Below are 23,698 nucleotides of genomic sequence, written 5' to 3' on the forward strand. Positions count from 1 at the left end.
TGATGGGGCAGCAGGCATGACAACTACTCAACTCTTACTGTATACTTTCACCAGAGCTCTCGGATGACAGGGCCAACTGTCAATGAACAGCAGACTAATATTTGTAATGAATCTTCTTTTTTCCAGAGAAGTCTCACACTTGGGAATAAAATATTCAATAAGCCATGTTGTAAACAGATGTACTGCTATTTAGGTTGGCTGTGCACTTACAGAGTACAAGCAAATCAAGCCTCACTTGATTCTTGAGGGCCCTGGCATAATGGTCAATGAACATTGGATTCAACTGAGAGTCACAAGCTGCATTCACTCCTAACAAGCAAATCAGCCTGTATTTGAAGCTAGGCTGTGGAGAACCATCTAGCCATAGAAGCCTCAGATGGCCATTTCTAACAGAAGGCTGTTCTGTCTCCATGGAAACATCTTTTCACTAGTCAAGCCATCGCCAATGATCTTGGTGGAGTTTCTGGATAACTTGCTGCAGCTTCTCTATCAGCATGTGGTACTTTTCTGCTTATATGTTGGGGATATGCTTTAGATTTTTTTCCCTTAAGATTCATGAATCCCAAACATTTTTTAAAACTATATCCTTACTTCTCAGAGCCTTCACAGGAGGAAGGAGAGCTAGGGCCTTGCTCTGAATTAAGTCTTTAGTTAAAAGGAACATGGTGGCTGGTTTAATGCTCTAAATAGACCAAATATTTCTCAGATAATGCTGTTTTTAATTCCTTTTAATTCTCTGGAGTAGCACTTTTTATTTCCTTCAAAAACTAGTGGAAAAGATGCTATGAGGTAGAATGCCTTCCCATGTTCACAGATTGGCAAAATTAGTATTGTAAAAATAGTTATACTATCATAAGCATAATGGCAATGACATTCTTCACAGAACTAGAAACAAACATAAAATTAAAATTGATATGGAAACACAAAAGACCCCAATTAGCAAAAGGAATTCTAAACAGAAAGAACAATGCTGGACACAGCACAGCTCCTGATGTCAAATTTTACTGCATACAACCACGGTTAAAACAAAACAAAACAAAACAAACAAAAACAAAAACAAAAAAACAAAAAGTACAGGGCACTGGAGGAGCATGCCTTTAATCCCAGCACTTGGGGTTTCTGAGTTCAAGGCCAGGTTGATCTACAGAGTGAGTTCCAGGACAGCCAGGACTACACAGAGAAACCCTGTCTTGAAAAAACAAAAAACAAAAAACAAACAAAAAAAAAAACCTAAAACCAAAAACACCCAGCATGGTACAGTCATAAAAACAGACATGCTGATCAAAGAAACACAACAGGTGATCTAGAAATAAACCTATTCAGGTCCACAAACTTAGCAACAAAGAACATGTATATATCTGGAAAGAGAGAGCTTCTTTAACAAATAGTGCTAGGAAAACTAATTTCCATACATAGCAGAAGGAAACTAGATCCCAATCTCTGACTATGCAAAGCAAACACAAACAAACAAGCAAATTCAAGATTGCTCCAATAAGGTTTAAGACCTGAAGCTTTAAAACTACTAGAAGAAAAGATTAAGCACACATTTTATAATGCAAGCAGAGGTAAGGAGTTTTTGAAAAGAACTTGAATAGCACATGGAATAATGACAAAAATGTCAAATGGGATTATAAAATAATTGGAAAGCTTCTGCGTTACAAGGAAAAAAAATCATCAGAATAAAAATCTTTGCCAACTGTATACCAGACAAGGGATTAACACCTAGGACATAGAAAGAACTTCAGAACTTAAACATCTGAAAACCAAATTATCAAATCAACAACAAGCTAATTAACTAAACAGTTCTCAAATCCAAATGCCCAATAAGTACTTTAAATTCACATTCGTAGCAATTGGGGAACTGCAAATGAAGCTGTAGTGAATTTCATCTCCCCCATATAGAACCTGTACAACTAATGAAGCAATGGATGAGCTCTTCCTCAGTATCAAGCAATTTTGTGGCATCGATGGCCTTGTTTGCCTTTTGTTGCTGTGATAAAAGACCCTGAGCAAAAGCCATTTGGGGAGGAAAGGGTTTATTTCACCTTGTAACCTGAAATCAGGGAAGGAAGTCAGGGAAGGAGCACAAGGCATGAAAGAGAAGCAGAACCCCAGAGGAATGCTGTTTCCTGGCTTGCTTTCCATTGCTTGCTCAGCAACCATCTCTATAATGACATCACTCACAGTGGGCTGGGCCCTCTCACATCAATCACCAGTCAATAAATGTTCCACAGACTTGCTTACAGGCCAATGTGTCAGAAGCAACGCCTCAACTGACATAGCTCTTCCCAGATGAGTCTCATTTGTATCTAGTTAGCAAAACACTAACCTGGACAATCTATTTCCTTTTAACTTTAGATTATCTGAGAGAAAACCAAAAATGTCTTTTCTGTGCCACTTAGTTGGTTCAAAATATTGCATGAGCAAACTCCTTCTAGGGTACTGAGCTTATTAAGTAACAAGCACAAAAATTAAAATCGAAAACAAACATAAGTCACACAAACTGTAAGGCATTTTCTTTATCATTAATCTACCTTTTGTCTGTGGATAGTTTTTGTAATATTCAAATAGGCTCTCCTTGTTTGGAGGCCTGGACATAATCTAGAGCTACTTCAGAGTTATTAATTTAGTTTCTTCTCTCACAGTCCTGGCTCCAGATCACTACCAGATCAATCAGTCCTAAGTTGGTTACATGAGCAGCCTTCTAGTGGAGCTTTCTATCCAAAGGCCATGAAATTTTTTCAAACAATACCTTCTTCCTCTTGTCAATCTTGACCTAGAGATCCCCGACTCAAATGTATATAGCCCTTGGGTATATTAATATAGATGGACTAATTTCATCACTTTTGGCATGATAATGATAAAAATATAATCAATGAATCATGGTGCCTGTAAACTCTTAGAAAACTTTAAATTCAGAGAAAATACTGATTTATCTAAAAAAGCCATCAAGATTCATAGCTAGCTCTTCTTTTTAATGCTGTCTTTACTCAAAGAAAAATCTAACTACAGGAGGCAGAATAAATGCCTTGGCCTATGCCTGGTATTACTCACAAAGAATGTCCACATCCTGATATTTGAAGCCTGTGAGTACACTAAGTGGCAGTGAGGAGTTAGGATTAAGGACCAGATTATTGTTGCTAACCACCCTGTCTTAAAGAGATTACTGTAGAGTAATTGGAAGGGTTAGAGTAATCATCAGGCCATCAAGGAAGGTGAAAAGAGAATAATCAAAACCAGAAATGGCCAGACTAGCCTGCTGGGTCTGAAGACAGTGATGGGCATGAGCAAAGATGCAGACAGATTCTAGAAAGATACAAAGAGGCATCCATACTATACATGGGTTTCCCCTGGATCCTCTGTAAGGGAATGGTACCCTGATAACAAGGCCTTTCCTTTTGCTGAGTGAGACTAACTTTCAACACATTTGAGACTTCTGACTTCTGGAAACCAAATTCATTTGTGTGTTTAAAATAGTGAATTTGTTTTATAATGAGTTTAAAATTCATTATAGCAGTAACAAGAAACAAATTCACCTCCACAATATGTAGAAGGAACCCGTAGTTTCATTTCCTTAAAATATGTGCATTGTATTTATTCTGCTAGGTGATAATGATGCTTCATAGAAGAGAGCTCAGATAGATCCTAAGTTACTGTGGCTGAAGATAAAAGGAACATCTAACCATCAAAACTAAATTAACATATAACACAAGAATAGTGTTAAATGCTTAATGGACAAAAATATAATGAATGGAAAAAAGCTATTGGGTGTTATGATGGAAACTGATATAAGCACCATTTTATTCAAGAGTCTGGGGAGGATGGTCTGTCAAATGCATGTGTGAACAATGACGAACACGTGTGAATGGAACAGCTCCTTGTGAAATGGCTCCTCCCATCTTATCTTATTTTAGTTTCTTCTCACACCTTTCTCTGCAGTGAAGCACATGGCTTGCCACTGACCTTATTTTGAATTTAGGAGCATGCCTACTTTCCAGGAAACTGCAAATCACATCTCAAATTTAAAACCTCAGCAATGTACTTAGATATATGTAAAAGTATCCCAAATACTAACCCAAGGAAACTTTTTTCCCCCCTCTGAGCAAAGGGACAGCAAATGTCCCTGCAAAACTGAAGAACAAAAGCAGGGCAGAATCTTAGCTGAGACCTACTGGAGGAACTTACAATTGACTCTGTAAACTCTGTCTTACAAAGGATGAAATCTCACAGTTTTTAATCATCAAGGGATTACAACACACCCTCTTCCATAGTGTATACTCCAGGACATGAAAGTCTTACATGCAAAGCAATGAGTCTGTTATGTTTCAAGAGACTTGGTGCCCTCTGGTGTTTAATTTCACCTTTACAAACTAGGACTTCACACAAACAGAACTGAAAAGCTGAATTGCAGCTAAAATTGCAGCACAGATTCACAACTATTTTGGTGAACAATTTTCATCATGGATTATTAAATATTCTGCTTTTATTCTGAAGACATAATTAGAAAGGTCATCATTAGAGGGCTGAGACCTGAGAGAGGGAGAGGTCCATGGGACATCAGGATGAGAATTAAATGTGATCCACGTACATTATATGAAACTGTCAAGGAATAAATCAAAGTTACTTTTAAAAAGTTAAGCCCTGATCATACAAGAGCCCTTGCCTAGATGATTTATATTTCCCCTTCGGCTTACAAGGAGAACAAAAGCAAGTGATCTAACATTTTGCAAGAAAGTAATGACTAAATAGAGCATGGTGGTATTACAGCAGTATGGCTTATTAATGATTTATAAAACAGTAGGCTTACAAGATGGATCAGAAAGATGGTGTCTGTGATAGCACTGCACAACATAAGAAATAAAATGTGATTAAGAGTTTCAGCCCTCGAACCATTGTTCATTGAAACAGCTGGTGAATGACTTTATGGATAGACCATCTTAATACCTACACCATTTCTTAAATGAATGTAACCTGTTCTCTGTGGGCTGAGAATGAAGTCACTCACTCAAGTCAAATAGCTTTGACCATAGCAGGAAGTCTGTATCCAAAAATTGAGCCTACAATTCATTTCTTGGTGCAGCAGAGCTATCAACTCTCAGCTTAGCTACGATGGAGGTAAAATCCTTTGGTGATGTGAGGGTCATTGAAATACAGCCTTATTACAATGAAACCCAATGTCTAAAAATTCTTCTTATTTTGGGCTTGTATCACATTAAGAGCCAAGATTTTAAACTCTACTAAATACAAAACAAAGAAAAAGACTTCATATATTCATGTTCATTTAAGAAAATACTAGTAGTGATGTATCATTTTTAAGTATACAGCTAGTATGTTTGGAGTTATTTAAAATTTATATTGAGAAAAATGTCTTTTCACTATTGCTGTAGATGAGCATCTACATAAGACTGCTAAATTGATTGTTGTTTTATATCAAACAACTTTTATAATACTTATTTTTATTGTTATAATATTTTATAAATTTTATTGAATATGACAAAAAAGATATTGTAGGTATTGAAGAGGGGTCTTTGGGAGGAGCAGTGGTACAAAAGGGGAACAAGAATGTGATTCAATTCTATTTAATTAAAATGTTTTTAAATGTTAACAAATTCAGATAAATTGAAATCATGTAACTTTTCTCATCATAATGCAATAAAAGTTTAAAAAAAAAGTTTCAGCCCTCTATATAGCAACTCAGATTATCTTTCAGAGATAGATAATCACTCTCTTAAATTTGGCATCGAAATGACTTATTTTAAAACTTAATTTCTTTAGGGTTTATTTTTGCAGTTTGTATAACATGGTTACCTTCCTTTTATGGTTGAAAATTAACTTTAAAATATTATTTTGTGAAAAAATAAAAAAAATCCAGGTGAGACCAACTACAGTTGATCACACTGAGGCAAAAGCAAGGCTCCTGGCATGGTGGCCGAGAGGGGCTGTGGTTGCCGTTCCTGTGTTACCTTCACATGTGAGAAGAGTGCGTGACAATTTCCATCCCTGCAGAGGTATGGTTTAATGGGGTAGAATGAAGGCGGCACTGTATTATCAGTAAGTGGCTGTGGCTTTGAAAGGTTTACACCTTTACTGTGTCCTATGGTGTTCTACAGTTTTAACACCCTTAGTGCTACACACTACCTGAATGTACCCAGACTTCTTAAAGGATATAAGGGGAGAAATGGGTCAATGAGTACAAACCTCAAGTGGGCATGATTTTGCCTTGGCTGATTTGGTAGGTGAAGCCAAATAGAAAGACTCAGAATGGAAACACAAGGCATGTTCCTGGAGCCTGAAAGCTGAAAGAGCTGAGGCCATGAACTTGTCCTGCTCCCTGAATGGCAGCACAAACCTTCAAAAGTCTGGGACTGGCTCATTCACTAGCCTCACAAATAATCCAGAGCCTTAGTCCGTGTGGCTATCACAGAAGAATAAGACATTATTCCTCACAATTCTAGAGGGTGGGAGGTCCGGATTGAGGCACTGGCCTGCGGTCTGCTGAGGGCCTCCTGCCTTCATCCTCACTTGGCAGAATGCAGAGGCTGGGAAAACAAGCTAACCAAATGCTGATAGAAGAAAACAAATATGTGTGTCTGTGGGTGGGGGGTGTGTGTGTGCACGTGTGTGTGTGTGTGTGTGATGTGGTATGTGTGTATAGTGTATGTGTTGTGGTATGTGTGGTTTATGTGTGTAGTGTGTGTGGTGTGTGTCTGATGTGTGGTGTGTGTGTACAATGTGTATGTGTAGTGTGTGTGGTGTGTGTTGTTTGTATGTGCTATGGGGTGTGTGTGTGGTATGGGGTCTGTGTGTGTGTTGCGGGAAACGCTGCACTATACCCTGTTACTCTCTGCCCGGAGATCTCGCTGCCTCTTGGCTAGCCCCAGTTGGCAATCTTCCCTTCTCTGGTTCACCTGCCTCAGAGCTGCCTGTACCTTCTCAGCCATAAACCCCTTGTGGACGGCAGTCACAACTCTCCTTAACCCAATAAATCAAAACTCTAAAAGCTTATAATTAATCAGTCAGATTTATATATCAATAAATTCTCAATTCACAAGATGTCCAAACAAAATAATTTCAGAGCCAATATTGATATAAATTGCTGACCTAGATAAGACAAATTGTCCTGTAATTATCCACCCCTTATAAGATAATCATAACTACCTGTGTGGCTATTTAAAGCCAAACAGAATCTAGATTGTTCTATTCTTCCTCCATCTTCTCTCCTTCTCTGTCTTTTCTCCGTGCCTGTCTCTGAAACTCCTAGCTCACCCTCCCTTTTCCCTGTTCAATCACAGGCTTCCTGTTACACTAAAATTTAAATTAATTGAGGGAAAATTCTGCTACACGTATGTGTTATTTTTATTGCTTTCTGGATTTAAAAAATGCTTTTGTTGACTTTTGAGATCATCATTGCATTACAACATTCCTTCCCTCCCTCTGAAATCCCTATATATCTGCCCTGCTTCCTCCAAGTTCATGGCTTCCTTTTTTACTGGTTGTTATTGCATGCATAGATGCATTAGTACATACATATAAAATATAATCTGTTGAGTCCTATGATATTACTTCTATGTACAGTTTCAAAACTGACCATGCACTGAATAACACATTGGTGAATCCCTGGGGAAGACCCCCTCTCCCATGCCCAGCTTTACTCAGCTACCTGTACTTTTTGGGTATTGTTGGGACCTCATAGGCTTTTCTTCATCCAGTTTGATATGTCCATTGGTGTCACATCTGTTTAGTTCACATTTGGATGGTCATGTTTGGGGAAAAAGCTATTTTTAAGACTAGAATCTAGATTTGTACCCCTGACTAGCCTGGTGCTTTCTATGTAGACCAAGCTGGCCTCAAACATGTACAATCCTCCTGCCTCAGCTTCCTGACAGTCAGGATTATTGGAGTGAGTCAGCAGACCTGGTTAAAAAGCCTCACTCCTGAGAGTAGTTAGATGACATAAACTGTAATCCAGTGGTCTGAAAGGATAAAAGAAAAACCTTCAAGTTCTGTGGTAAGGAGGTGAATGTGGTTGGGGGTCTGGGAGACGTTGAGGAGGTAAATATTATCAAAACAGTGTGTGTGTGTGTGTGGGGTGTGTGTGTGTGTGTGTGTGTGTGTGTGTGTGTGTGTGTGTGTGTGTGTGTGTGTGTGCCTGCTTTATAAGAGCTGTATCCCTGCAGAAGCAGCACTCATGGCCTAACCTCCTGCTAAGGCAGACCTCTAAGCTTGCCTCACTGGAACAGCTGAATTTTGGAGAGGGTACTGCACACATCTGCGGCTGGGAAGAACATCCAGATCCCTGATGTTCTTGTTTCCCACCCTAGTTTCTGAGCAGGACGATGCTCACTTAGACAAACCTGCCCTTCTGGGAGCTTCCTTATGCTCTGGTTACTTAATGGTTCACATAAATCGGTCTGCACAGCAAACGTCGAATGCCGTACCTCTCAGTTAGCTCAGGAAATGCTGGTGTCATCACTCGCACCACACTTTCCTATCGTCTCCTGCTCGGAATCAACGCCAAGTGGAGGAAGGAAGCCTGGCTATGCAAAGTGATTACACACACACACACACACACACACACACACACACACGACCAACGGAAACATAATCTTTATAGTGAGAATTACTCGTAATTTCTAAGGCTCTTAATGGGAATTCAGCTTGCAGCCAAGGTTAAGAACCACTGTCAGTTTCTTCTGAAGTCATTCACCATAGCTGAAGCATGAGATACACTTATCCATGGGCATCCATCCAACAGTCTACACTGTAAAGTTGGGCACAGTGCTGAGAACTGACCAGCAGCTCTGTGGCACCCACAGAGCCACAGGCATCAACTCCCCCACCCTGTTATTAACTTCCTTATATTTGTGTATTCCTCCCACCCTCTCTTTCCCAGACAGCCTTAGTATTTCATCTCTTTGTGTTCTTTGACTTTCACCTACATTCTAAGGTCTTAGCCAATGCTATGTGATAAGTATACTATCAGCCATAACTATCTATATATCTTCCCCATTGCCTTGGATCTCCACAGGGAGAATGGTATTTTATTCATTACTGTGGTCTCCATAGTGAGTGGTGTTTCCAACAGAGCAAACTAGCAAGTGAGCATTATTTAAAGGAAGGATAGGATGGTTGAAGAATAAGGATATAGGATGATAAAACGCTTTCCTCAGCCATCAAAAAAGATGAAGTAGGCCATGTGTAATGGAACATACCTTTAATCCCAACAGAGTCAGGTGGATCTGTATGATTTGGAGAGTGGTCTAGTTTACATAGCCCAGGCCAGACAAGGCTATAGAATGTGACTCTGTCTCGAAAAATAGAGAAAAAGGGGGGGGAATGAAAAAACTTTTTAAGAATTACTATATTTTACTTGTTTGGTTCTGTGTGTTTATGCCACTGCACATGTGTGGAAGTCAGAGGACAGCTTGCCAAAGTTAGTTCTCTCCTTCTACCCTTGTGTCCATGGGACACAATTCAGGTCACAGGTTTAATGGCCAGTACCTTACCCACGGGGTTGGCTCACCTGCTGAACTTTTAGTTGTGGGACTGGGCTTGTAGAACTTATTTAAGTCCTTTCAGCTTCAGTTTCTCTAGCCAAGGAATGTACACAGTAACAGAAATTAACTCTTAAAAATGGGGCCAGGATAAAATGAAATAAAAGTACTAAGGAAAGTATCTGCCCACAGGAGGGTGAGGGAGGCAGAGTACTGACTGGATACCACTGTGGACATGTCCAGTTCCTAATTCCTGGAAATTATGATTACCTTTGGCAATATGCAGTGAGTTAAGGACCTTGAAGTGGAGTAGAGGGCTACTCTGCATGATCTGAATGTTCCTAACATAAAGTCAGGAACTGGGGAAGTGTCAGAGATGGGGCTGGGCAGATGGCTCAGCAGTTAAGAGCATTGCTGCTCTTCCAGAGGACCCAAGTTCAGTTCCCAGAACTCTCATTATACAGCTCACATCTGCATGAAACTCTAGCTCCAGGGGATGCAACACCCTCTTCTGGCCCCTGTGAGTATCTACACACATGACAGGCAGATGCACACACATACATATATGTTTAGTTTTTAAGAAGTGTCTGTAAGAAGATGCAAATAAAAAATGGAATATTACAGCACTGTTGATTCCAGATGAACCAAAAGACAATGAAGGAAAGCCTGTAGACACTTTAACAAGCAAGGAAGAGTTCTGCCCGGGACCCCACCAAAACGTTGACTTCAACAACAAAAGGCTCATTTGTACAACGCTACCTCTATCACTGTTAATCTGATGAACTATGTTGTCCTAGGCTGCTGAACTTGTGGGGGTTTCTGAGAGCAGCAACTGAAAGTCAACATAAGGATGCTACTGATTCAACATCAAGAGGGATGTATTACAATAGTGCCTATTTGTGTAGTGAAGGAGAATTTTTCATATGAGTTTCATCCCAGAACTCTATAAGCAAATAACAGTTGACAGAGAAGGCCTATATGCACTTATAAGGTTAGCCTTGCTTGCTATACAAGAGCTTGAATTTTGAATTTTGTGGGTCTCCCAACATGTTGGTTGATCAGTGCAGCATTAAGGGTCCTTAGCTGTGATTAATGCAGAACGCTTGCTACCCTCTGGGATTCTGAAGCCTTGGCATGTTCTGAGCAGAATGTGTGTACGTATCTCCCTCACGAAAGCCTTAGGTACTAAGGCTATGAACTTTCTGGGAGCACTGCATACTTGTCACAGCTTGCCCTCGGGAACGGAGCATACTAAGACACTCAAGGAAGAGAGAATATTTAGAGCCCAAGTTTGGCTTGCTGACAATTTTGACCACAACTACCTTCCCTTCCTTCTCCTCCTCCTCTTTGTCTCCTTTTCTTTTCTTCTTCTCTGTACAACAGGCAGAGACAAAACCAGAAAACTACAACCAATCAAAATGCCGGGTGGTGGAGCCATGTCCCAACAGACACAATTCAACTCTCCCTCCTTAGACTCACAGATCGTTGTAAAACTAAGAGTCAGAGGATCAAGAAGTTTGCTATGAGGTTGTGTCTCCCTTTCTTATCTGGGCACCCTTTTGCTGTGATAGGTCAAGGCTGAATTATTTTGGTAAGGTTCTGAATATGAGGAGGTATGGGGAACCTAAGATCAACACAGACTGCTCATCAACCAATACCTATAAATTGAAATCTGAATCAAAAATTGAATTTTAAAAATCTTTAACTATAAGCAGCATTAAAACATGAATTATTTAAGGATAAACCTGACAAGACAAGACATGTCAAAGTACCTATACTCTCTGAATTCCAAGATGCAAAACCAAAACAGTATTAAACATTAAAATGTATAATTTAAATAAAAATAAAAAATAAGTAACCATTTGTAAGTTCAGAACACTGAAATCTGCAAACACTGATGAGAATGTAAAGATCTGGTGTGTATGTAGGAGTTCTGTTATGTTCATGGACTAGAGAGTCACAGCAAACACTATGTGACCCTCAAGTTGATCTCTAGATATAGCTCAACTTCAATCAAACAAACAGAATTTTTTTTTTTTTGTAAAGTTTCATCCTAATTTTTCTTTGGGAAACCACTGGAACTAAATTTTAGAAGGAACAACAAAATTGGGAAAGTCACAGAATCTCACTTTATGATTTACTATGATGCTTTAGTAAAAACAGGTCAACTTTCACAGACCAGAGATGCAGGGAAAGTGAACAAACAAAGTTACATACATGACTAACTGATATTAAATCAACCACAAAAGCCATTTCCATGGAGAAAGGATAGTGGTTCCAATAAGTAGTGCACAAACAACAGCAACCACTACTAAAAGAAATACTTTGACTATTTAAAAAGAATCAGTTCAACATAAACCATGATTCTTAATATGAGTATAAAACTTTCAGGAGAAAACGTTGGGGAAAAAAGTCTTTATAACCTAAAGCCATCTAGAGTCATTAAAAACTACATTTGAGAAGCTGGACTTCAAGACACTGAGCTTGCTTTCTAGGGAAATATTGAAGCATGAATGAAAGCACAACCAGTTTGGAAAGAATAAACTGTATTATTATCCTATAAATCACATGTCCAATGTAGGATCTAAATATATAAAGAATTCTCAAGACCGAATGGGAAAGAAATAATCAAATTAAAACACATATAAAAAACAGAAATGTCCCTGTTCTTAGCAGCCCCATCCTCTGCAGAGGCCAGAGATGCCTTGAGTCCCCGGGACTCTGATCCATGATCTGGTTCCTTAATGATGTTAGGTTTATCTCTTTGGTTAGAGTAGTGATAAAAGATCAGTAGGAGAAAATTCCTTCTAGTTAAGAGAACATAATTATCACTGGCCAAGTGACCACTCACAGGTGGGAGAAACCCCTTCTCAGAATGTGGACTCACCTTAAACCCTGCTAAAGAGACAGGTGGAAAGATTAGCCCTTTAATGAGGCACTTTTCCTTCGCTACCCTCAGCACAGCCTGTTAGAGCCAGAGACATGCAGCTTCAAAGGTTTTGCCAGTTTTTTCAATTAGTCAGAGAAAAGAATGGCCTAACTTTTGCTCTCCATCTACCTCTTCTCCTAGCATGACTTCTCTGACATATTTGGCTTCTTTCCTCTGTTCTCCTCCTTTAGACGGAGCTGAAATTTACTGCTTGCCTACCCCCAAATATTTTTCTTTTAAACTATAATAAAATTGTCCTCAAGCTTATAAAGAAATGTACAAATGAACACATTTGAAGAAGATCCCACTCAGCTTTGTTGAACAGAATTACTGGAAATTGGCTGTAGTTTCTCTTTGATACTAATCTTATTTCTATCTTTATACTAAGACTTTTAGTAATATGCTAATACTGCTAAAGCTTTCTAACATGGTATACATATAAATACTAAGGAGCAGGTACATTACAACCAAAGCATGACACCAGTAAACACAGTACCGGAGTGACTGAAACAGAAAGAGTTAAAGACCATCAGCTGTCTGGCTGCAAGGATGGCCAGACTTGAGGAATCCCGTTCTCAGCTGTTCAGCACACAGTGCAGTCACCCTGGGAAACTATCTGACAGCTTCTTGTATAACTAAATATGTACTTACCATATGATCCAGCAATCCCACTCCTGAGTATTTACCCTAGAAAAATAAAAAATAAAAACATTGATTCATTCAAAGTTATATACATCAATGTTTACAATAGCTCTGCTCAGGCACTACTAACACCTGAGACAATCTACTCATCTTTTTATGCTGGAAAAATCATGGCTAATATACAGAATGGAATACTACTGAGCAGTGAAAGGAGCACACTATAGAGAGAGATTCCTGGAGTGAATGGATGAATGTCATGGACAAGCTTATTTAGTAAACAATGTCAGTCTCCAGAACACATGCTTTGTGACTCTACTTCTACATCACATTTTTATAGTATTATCAGTAGTTAAAACAAATAAATAGAGAACAGATTAGTGATCCTCGTGGATTAAGGATGGGTAAAGGCATGTGGGACAAAGGTCTCCTCTGAACTCCCACTGCTTGGGCACGAGACAAGCCTATGGGCATTTCTATCAGAGACCTATATGTCTGGAGTAAGTACATCTCTAATAAGTGACAATTACAGAAGAGATTATGTTTGTTTGGAAGGATGTTTGGTAGCTGAATACAGCACAATTTCATGCTTTCCCCAAAGAGTATGTCAGTACATGCTTGTTGAACAGAATAGCAATTCTGTCCAATCGGCTGCAGTTTCTCTCTTGAAAGCAATATTCTATCTTCAGGCTTTTAAAATTTTTGGTAAAATATTAATACTATTTCTATCATGGTATATGCTATAAAAATATTTCTAGCTTAAATAATGCTTCACTTAAAATGTCAAGTGACAGAAATTTAGTTTTCCTAATCAATTATTTGAAACTCTGACAAATATCATTAATCAGATTTCAATGATAAAAAAATCCAAAACACTGGTAAGAAAAACTGAAGATGAACACGAAAAAGTGGCAAAATATTGAATTCACAGACCGGGAGAGCAATTGTCAGTGTGCCAATAGAGGGGTCCACAGGTCAGTGCAGTCCCTACGACAGTCTCCAAAACCTCAGCAGCAAAACTAATAACCTCGCTGAAAAATGAATTTTAATTACTAATAACTGTAACCATTATTTTTTGTGTGTGACTTTCTAATTAAAAATTAAAGGAAAGGGGAGCACCTGGGCCCAGGGCATGGCTCGGAGGCAGTAAAGTTACCTAGTGAGGCCACACCTCTGGGTTCCTCCCACACAGCAAAGAACACAAATGCAGTTGTTTGCATGGATGCCACTATGCAAGCCCTTGCTACCTCAAACAGGCATCTGATTTAACGTTCATGGAACGAATCTTGATTAAACATGGTGATTTGTCAAATTGTGCCATTATCTTATCACAGATATTAACTCTTGCTAGGATCTGTCTTTCTCTCTGAATCAGTGGGACACACTTTATAGTTATTATTTCTAGCTCTGACAGTGGTGTGTGAATCATAAACTCACAGATTTTCTGCTTAAGATATACTGGGCACTTGCCTGTCGATAGCACATCTACCCGTGAAATCTGTTAGGACCTACTTTGTTAGTCACTCCGCTGACAAGTAGCACATCTGACTCAGATTCCTTAGTTCTGATGAATCGACTAAGCATTCTAGCCAATTTTGTGTATGTGTGTGTGTCTGTGTGTGTGTGTGTGCGCGCGTGTGCGCACACACACCCTAGCATGCACATACACGCACGTCTGCGTGTATGAATAGAAATAATTTCATCTATTAAAAAATTCAATACTTTGTACTTGCTTCTCTCTAAACTGCAACACTTTAGGTTAGAAATAATTAATGGTATATCTGAGATTTTCAGAAGAAAGAATTAAATCAATTCCTTAAACTGCAATATCATTTTCATATATCATTGGTATACAGTAAATCCAATTTTCACAAATTTTAAAACATTTTTACTTGCAAAAGAATCATTTCAGAGCCCTGAACATTGTTTTGAAGATATTACTTCTGAAGAATAATCATCTCCAATTTACTTAGATATAAATAAACTTCTCTATAAACACTTAATTTTATAGCTTCATGGGATCTTACCATGGGCAATAACACAAAAGCATACTCATTTCCATAGTTCATACACGGCTACCACTTACAAACAATCCAAACTGGGATGTTCTTACTAGCAACAAGTCAAAAATGCAACAGGCAATGCCTATAGTTAATTATGCCACGTAACTAAAGAAGGAAATCCTCCTTACTGTGTCTGAAGTATTCACCGCAGTAATTTTATTTGATTGACTCTATGACTAGGATCATAATGAGTTCACCTGAGCAGCTCCAGTCCTCTTTATTTTAATTCTTAGAATGTTGTTAATATAGAACACTAATAAGAACTACTGTTTAGGACTAATACGCAAACAAGAAAGGTAATCTTCAAAACAAAGTCTACACTAGCTCCCACCCTTTCGAACCGCACAGCTTGTCACCCACTGACTTTAGTTGGTTTCCATGAGATAAATATTAGTATTTGCTTTCATACACTGAACCATGATAATACCATGAGGGACACACAAGTAGTTCAAATTCTAGAGAATCTAGCTCTGCTACAAATGTCAGTCTGAATAAATTTCCCCTTAGATGTGTCTCAACACTCAGTCCAGTTATTCATGTCCTGACCATATGAATGTATGAATGCAATGTTTTGAACATTAAATTAAAAGAAATGCCATACAAAGTGAATGAATTGTTATCAGATTAGATTTGAAAAGATATATTTAAAAAAAAAATCAACCTGAAATAAAAGCACAGCAAAGCAATCCAAACATGGAATAGATTTAAAATACTTGGGACAAATCATCCAGTCTCACTATCATAAGGTAAGTTGGCTTATCATATATGAGCAGAACTGGGGAAAGTTGCAAGGGGGTCTCTTTATGAAGCATAGAAGCAGTACTTATTCTAAACATATATGTACTGTCAAGGCCTCGAGGGCTGCATAATTATTACGTGTACACAGAGTGACACATCATCTCATAACTTAAAACTAAGGTTTTAGAACACATACATTCACATGTACCTCTGTTCCGTGCACCCCAGTACTTACTGACACTATTTCTTGCTAAACTAACTTCAAAGCACTTACCTGCTTCTGTAGCCATCGTTCACGCCGCCGCTGCTGCCTTCTCAGAGTCCTTAACTTGTTCCTCTCTCTGCTGTTCAGCCTGTGGTTAATGGTGCCCAAGGGGAAGCTGGCAGAGCGCAGGAAGTCCAGAGGGGAGAGGTGTTCGTCTTGGTCCGAGGCTTCCAGCATGCTCCTCCCCGCTGAGGGCAGATCCATCAGGAATGGCAGGCTGTTAGCATTAGCATGATCTGAGTACACTGAAGAAGCTTCTAGGCCACACTGGAATTCTCTTCCCCTTTGTGCCTGGGTCTCATGGGGAGCCACTGAGAGTCTGTGCAGCAGCATATTAGGATCAAAACTAGGTGGGTTTTGAAAGGAGCAGCTACTTTTACTACACGGTAAAGCCAAGCCCGAAAGGTCAATGGGCCCTGTTTCATTTAGCCTGGGATAGGCAGTAGGCTTACTATGTATTTCATATAGAGTGGGTAATAAAATCAGCTTCTCACTGATGTTCAGGTCCAAACTGTGTGATTTTCTGTGAGAAGCTCTTGAAGTGCACCTGTTGGTGTCAGGCTGAGGAACAAAAGGCTGGCAATTTGGGTCAGACGCTTTGAAGAACAGTTTTTCATTCTTCATCTCAAAACACGTCGCTCGCACCTCCAGGCAGAGTGCTTCTGTGAGTCTTCCAAGGCTGTTACCGTTTCGGGCCATGCTTAAAAGCCGGTGGTTTCTGGGTTTGGAGCCACCACCTGTCAGCAGAGTTTCCTTATCACAACCTGACTGAACTCCGGGATGTGGCAAAGGTTTCAGCGCTGGTCTCATTAGTCTGCCTGCCTGTGCGGCTTGATGATCAGTCCGGCTCTTGCAGAGATGTACAGCTGCAAGCTGGCCACAGGAACATTTTGGAGTGCTGACAAAATTAAAGCCCCCTAAGCGGGCCCCACAGAAAGGACAATTCAGTTTCCCAACTGTCCACTGGGCCTACAGGTAGTAAAGGGAAATAAAGACAATGCTTTCATTGTAAAGTGACCAGAGAATGAGTTTAGGGAAAAAAAAAAAGCCGATCACATGAACATTTCTATTACTGAAAAGGCTAGCTTTCTGTTTTCTGATTAGTAGACAGAACGACAAATGGAAACAAGCCCTTCCAGTAAACAGAGATAAGCAACCAGCTACAAACTTCTGGAATGATACATGCTGCAAATCATGCCTATCTGAACAACCAAGAATTCCTAAAGAAAGTCTCTGAACAATGGCTGAATACAGATACAGTGTGAACTAACGGGAAGAAAAAAATACTCCACAAAACCAGGAAGCAAATCAGTCTACAGAGCTTCATTTGCAAGTAAAATCCCACAGAAAAGTGTCTGTTCTGATTCCCGTCTTGCATGCCAAGCACAGGGGGAGGAAGCTTTATCAGCCAACAGAATAAAGAGCTCCCTGGCTTTCTATATACAACCGAGCGGTATCAATCGCCTGGCTTAGATGGTATATTTCCATATTCAGATTAGAAATTAATGAACTGTTTTAAAAAATGTCAAGAAAGATAGTGAGGTCTCTGTAGAGTTGTAATCTATTCTGTAAAGTTCAGGACACTTGGAAGCAGGGCTCCAGCATGCTCCCAGGAAATCAAAATATAAGCATGGATTCAAGTGAGAGCCACCACGTGGCACTTTCAAACAAAAACATAAGCTACTCAGTGAAGAAATTTAATTACAGGTTTTCAAAGGTCAGATTACTTATACCTTCCAAGACAAGTATTTAACAATGCAAAATAAAACATCTAAAATACGCAATTAACAAGAGAGTTCTTTTTCTGACACTATTTCATTTAATAATACTCAGAGCAGAACATTTCCATTTCATCACTGCAGAAGGGACATTAATTATTCAGCTTACTTTAAATTTGTGCACATACAGTAGATGTATAAAGATATTTCACTCACTTGATATAACAGGTACTATTCTGGGAGCAAAGGACATACTACTTAGTAAAGAGTAAAATTTTCTGGTTTTCTGGTTATTACATTCTGTTGGAGGCCCTTAAAATTAAACAGGAAAAGAGCAAGCTCACTGTAGGCATGTTTGAGTGTGTGTACATATGTGTGTGTGTGTGTGTGTGTGTATCTCTGTGTCTGTGTGTATATGTTTGAGTATGTGTATGTGTATGGGTGTGTGGGTGCACAACCACGTGTGTGTGATGATATATTTGTGTGCCACTGTATCCTCATGCATATTCACCAGTAGTATGTAGTACTGTGTGCATGAGTCTGCATAAATAGGCATATAAAGCAGAGTGGAGAGAAAGGCAGTGAAAAGATGGACAGTGGTTGCCAGTTGCTAGGCAATGTCTCACTGAAAACAAAGAACAACAGAAATGGGACAAACCAGGTTAGTATCTGGGAGCACATTTAGAGGCTGGAAATATCAGGTGCAGAGTTGAACAGAAAAGTACTGAAATGCCCCAGAAAGAGTGGACAAGCAGGTAAGTGTAATCAAGAGAAACATAATCACTAATGTGTTTTGAAACAACACATCTAAGAAAGAAAAGGGTGTGTATTCTTAACTCTCTCTGGGACCAAGAGACTCACCTTTTGTACGTGGCAGCTTATCCACTCTGGAAGGGCGTCTACATTCATGTGCCACAGGTGACAGGTGTTTCGAGCATCAACTGATTCATGTCTGTCCTGTTATGGAAAAGAGGATATTAGCAACTATCACTTCAGAATTTATTTCACAATTTCCATACTAAAAGAATAAAAACCCCATTTTGATTATAAATCAAATATACATTACCTTCTTTTCCTTCTTCTCATCATCAAAAGGTAGGATCAAATTTCTTTTTCAGGAAATAACTACCTCTGATTCAAAACCTGTCACTGAATGAAATATGTAGTGGCTCATTTTTAGATCTGTGCATGACATTAAATAGTGTTGTTTGTAGAAACTGTCCCCAACCTTCAATCTTTGATTCTGACTTTCTTTGGATTCTTCTGTCAATAAATAAAGCACTTATATCCTCCATCAGACCGTCAATAAACATGATTGACAGGAAGAGAAAAGACACAATCTGACATGCTCAAAACCAGCAGAAACAGGAGGCCTCTAGCTCTCCCCTGGCTTTTGTCCTAAAGTCATCAAAGTTGGGAAAGAGATCTTGACTCCCTCTAATGTAGGCCATAAGACTTTCATGTGACAGGTATCTTCCTTATGCAGGAAAGGAACATCCATACCTATGAGCACAAAGGGTAACAGAGTATACTCTCAATGGGTAGGTCATGTTAAATTCCCCAAGATGGTAATCATAAAGCATATCCCCTGTACAAGATCAACAAAAATTTAATAAAGAGGTCTAAAGTAGCTGTGCCGAATGTGATAAGTAATTGAGCCATAATAGCTTCCCATCATGTCAGAAAATTGGTTAGCAAACCAAGGTGAAGGTTTATATTGCGATTAGGTACGTGACCTCAGGCCAGTAAATTTACATCTCTGGGCCTCAACTTCTCTCCTGAAACTTACTGTCTGGAAACTGTAAGGGATCTAAGGACTTTCCTAGGTTTGCATTTCACTCTGTTAAAAGCCGTGAAGGTGTTGGTTAAGAGGAACATAGAGTCGGGCAGTGGTGATGCATACCTTTAATCCCAGAACTTGGGAGGCAGAGGCAGGCAGATTTCTGAGTGTGAGGCCAGCCTGGTCTACAGAGTGAGTTCCAGGACAGCCAGGGTGACACAGAGAAACTCTGTCTCATTAAAAAAAAAAAAAGAGGAACATAAAAAGTATAAGGCTCCTACCTACATGCCTTTTCTCATGGTCAGATTTTACACTGAATAGTTCTACAATTGCCAAATCACAGTGCTCTCTTAAGATTACCGAGGCAATAATACAACTGTCACTATAGTCAGGTTAACAAAATAATGAAGGAGTTTCTACCCACCTATTAACTGTGTATCGTAGTAATATGTGAAAGTATTTGGGTTGACCATCTCAAAACATACTTCATTAAATCATCCGCCTTAGGACAAGCTAAGCATTTGGAGCCAAGACTACCTGAAATAATTTATGCATAATCTGTGTAAATTTCTCAAACTGAATCCTCTGGGGCCGTACGGTGACTTTTCTACGATTGGATCTTAGTAGGTGTGGACAAAACATTACAGTGTGATTTATTTATACATTGGTAAGATCTATGGCAGGCAGTTCAATCCACTTCCTTTAGACAAGGAAAATGATGACATGATAACGTGAATGAAAAGTGGAAAGGCACATGAGGCACTGCTCCATGTTAGACCACATGTACTGTCAATTATAATCAGTAGTAATCCCTGATCAAGGTGCAGTCACAACAGTGAGTGCAAGCAGTTCTGGTGTGTTCTTAAACAGTACAGTAAGTGCCAGGTAACAGGAAAATGCATTTCAAAAAGGAGAAAGTATTGGGAAGGTTTTTTTACCATGAGGAAATAGAAAGTTCAAGGGAGCAGACATATTTATTTAATATGATTTAAACATTATACAATATATATGTATCAAGACATTCTATGTATTAGCTAAAAGATAAATTTAATAAAGAAAAATAAAACTTTGAGATGGCTTTCTATTATAATTCCTTAAAAAAATCTTATCTCAACAGAGTTTGAAGACAATTTCAACAGGAGCTAGAAAGTCTTTTGGAAAATGTTTCAGCTGCCTTAGAAAATTTCAACCAAGATGCCCAAACTCCAGCTCAGCTTAGAGAAGACAGCTGTCCCAGTTTTCCTTGTCAAGGAAGAGAGCCTTAAAATTGGGGAAGTGAGATGCATGAAGATATGAAGAAGACATTACTGAGTAGGTGAAAAGGTAGAAAAGGAGAGGCCATGGTAGACACAGTCTCCAGCTCTCTTACTTGGGGCTCCCTAATAGCTCCTTAAAAAGAAGATGCCAAGGAAGAACAAACTGGTTCATTGCTTCCTTTTCTTGGCATAGGGCATAGGGAAATACAGGCAGAAAAGAAGATCATTGATGGTTCTAATACTGTACAGTCAGTACATACCCCAATATAGCCTCCTACCATACCACATAATGTATAAAAGATAGAGTATTTCTTAAATTGATAATTGATTTTTGCAAATATCTTAAAATCTGAATAATTTTTGGTATTATGCATTTTAATGTGATATTTCCTGATTTTTTTTTTACCTTTTTTTGTACAAAAAGTTTGTAAACTGCAAATTGGTGAAATTTAATTTTTGTTGGTAGAAAAAATAGAGAACAACTGTTTTTCAAATCAATCAAGTAATTTTTTTCTTTTATTGGATATTTTCTTTATTTACATTTCAAATGTTATCCCCTTTCCAGGTCTTCCCTAAGGAAACCCCCTATCCCCTCCCACCTCCCCCTGCCTCTATGAGGGTGTGCCCCTACCCACCCATCCACTCCCGCCTTTCCTCCCTGGCATTCCCCTACACTGGGACATAGAACCTTCTCAGGCCCAAGGGCCACTCCTCCCTCTGATGTCCAACAAGGCCATCCTCTGCCACATATGCTGCCAGAGCCATGGGTCCCTCTATGTGTACTCTTTGGTTGGTGGTTTAGTCCCTGGGAGCTCTGAGGGTACTGGTTAGTTGATATTGTTGTTCCTCCTAAGGGGCTGCAAACCCCTTTAGCTCCTTGGGTCCTTTCTCTAGCTCTTTCATTGGGGGCCCTAAGTTCAGTTCAATAGATGGCTGTGAGCCTCTACTTCTGTATTAGTTGGGCACTAGCAGAGCCTCTCAGGAGACAGCTATATCAGGCTCCTGTCAGCCAGCACTTGCTGGCATCCACAATAGTGTCTGTCTGAATTTGGTGACTGTATATGGGAAGGATTCTCAGGTGGGGCAGTTTCTGGATTGTCCTTCCTTCAGTCTCTGCTCCATACTTTGTCTCTGCAACTCCTTCCATGTGTATTTTGTACCCCCTTCTAAGAAGCACCGAAGCATCCATACTTTGGTCTTGCATCTTCTTGAGCTTCATATGGTCTGTGAATTGTTGGGTATTTTGAGTTTCTGGACTAATAGCCACTTATCAGAGAGTACATGCCATATGTGTTCTTTTGTGATTGGGTTACCTCACTCAGGATGATATTCTCCAGATCCATCAATTTCCTTAAAAATTTCATAAATTCATTTTTTTAAATAGCTGAGTAGTACTCCATTGTGTAGATGTACCACATTTTCTGTATCCATTCCTTTGTTGAAGGACATCTGGGTTGTTTCCAGCTTCTGGCTATTATAAATATGGCTGCTATGAGCATAGTGGAGCATGTGTCCTTATTATATGTTGGAGCATCTTCTGGGTATATGCCCAGGAGTGGTATAGTTGGATCCTCTGGTAGAACTATGTCCAATTTTCTGAGGAACTGCCAGACTGATTTCCAGAGTGGTTGTACCAGTTTGCAATTCCACCAGCAATGAAGAAGTATTCCTCTTTCTCCACATCCTTGCCAGCATCTGCTGTCACCTGAGTTTTTGATCTTAGCCATTCTGACTGGTATGAAGTAGAATCTCAGAGTTGTTTTTATTTATATTTCCCTGATGACTAAGGATGTTGAACATTTCTTTAGGTGCTTCTCGGTCATTTGAGTTTCCTCAGTTGAGAATTCTCTGTTTATGTCTGTTCCCCATTTTTTAATAGGGTTATTTGGTTCTCTGGAGTCTACCTTCTTGCATTCTTTGTATATATTGGATATTAGCCCTCTGTTGGACTAGAGTTCCAGACAGTGGTAAGCTGTCATGTGGGTGCTGGGAATTAAACTCAGGTCCTCAGAAAGAACAGTCATTGATCTTAATCACTGAGCCATCTTCCAAGCCCCAAAATTTTAGATTTTAAAATTAAAACTTGACAAAATTTTCAGATAAATATAAGAGTTTTCAGTAGAAAGGCAAATGCTTAGGACCTGACTACTGTATTTATTAGCTTCTAGAAGAGTTAATTGTTTTTCTTCTTTAAGTTACCAGCTCTCTGAGCTGGAGGAATGGCTTAGTGGTAAACAAGAACTGCTCTTACAGATGGGCCAAATTTGAGTGCCAGAACCCACACTGGGCAGTTCACAACAGTCTGGAACTCCTGTTCTAGGCAAGTTGATGACTTTGGCTTCAGTGGGTAATTGTACTCACATGTACATACTCACATGCAGACACACATGCATATAATTAAAAATAATAAAACAAATCCTACTTAAGTTATGCTGTATCTGTGTAGTGTTTTATATTATGGTACAAAACAGAACCAGGCTAAAAACTGGCACCAGACAAGTATGGTGTAGCTATTAACAAACATATGAAATGGGTAATGGGTAGAGGCTGGAATAGTTTTGAAGGGCATGCTGGGAAACATTTAGACTGCAGTGAATCAGCTGATAAAAGCAGTTCTGAGGAAGGTCCAGAAAGAAAGGAGCTACAGGAAGGTCCAAGGCCCCTTCAGGTTAATGGGTGGTAATCATATACAGGTAGAAATGCAGGTCCTGAGGCAATTTGGATGAGATCTCAGGCTGAAATGAGGAACAAGGAGCAAAGGTCTTTGGAAATGGGAATAAAGGATATTTTTGTGAACTGGACATGATGGTGAGTGC

The 23,698-nt window shown here is 39.3% G+C and overlaps 1 protein-coding gene and 1 long non-coding RNA gene across 5 annotated transcripts in view; one reads left to right on the forward strand and one right to left on the reverse strand.

Annotated features, from left to right (window-relative positions):
• The window catches only part of Rnf180 (ring finger protein 180), a 172,889-nt gene that overhangs the window by 117,181 nt on the left and 32,010 nt on the right, over positions 1-23,698 (reverse strand). For all 4 annotated transcript variants that reach the window (XM_031360552.1, XM_031360553.1, XM_031360550.1 and 1 more), the window contains 3 exons: positions 18,708-18,803; positions 16,138-17,097; positions 13,075-13,110 (listed from right to left, as the gene is read on the reverse strand). In XM_031360552.1, coding sequence (XP_031216412.1) covers positions 13,075-13,110; positions 16,138-17,097; positions 18,708-18,803 — 1,092 coding nt within the window. The remainder of the gene's footprint in view (positions 1-13,074; positions 13,111-16,137; positions 17,098-18,707; positions 18,804-23,698) is intronic.
• Positions 441-21,262, forward strand: LOC116083785. Its single transcript, XR_004115913.1, has 3 exons — positions 441-499; positions 5,873-6,008; positions 20,744-21,262. It is a non-coding gene; the product is annotated as an uncharacterized LOC116083785 (long non-coding RNA).

This window comes from Mastomys coucha, unplaced genomic scaffold (genome assembly GCF_008632895.1).
Source record: "Mastomys coucha isolate ucsf_1 unplaced genomic scaffold, UCSF_Mcou_1 pScaffold8, whole genome shotgun sequence".
Classification (NCBI taxonomy): domain Eukaryota; kingdom Metazoa; phylum Chordata; class Mammalia; order Rodentia; family Muridae; genus Mastomys; species Mastomys coucha.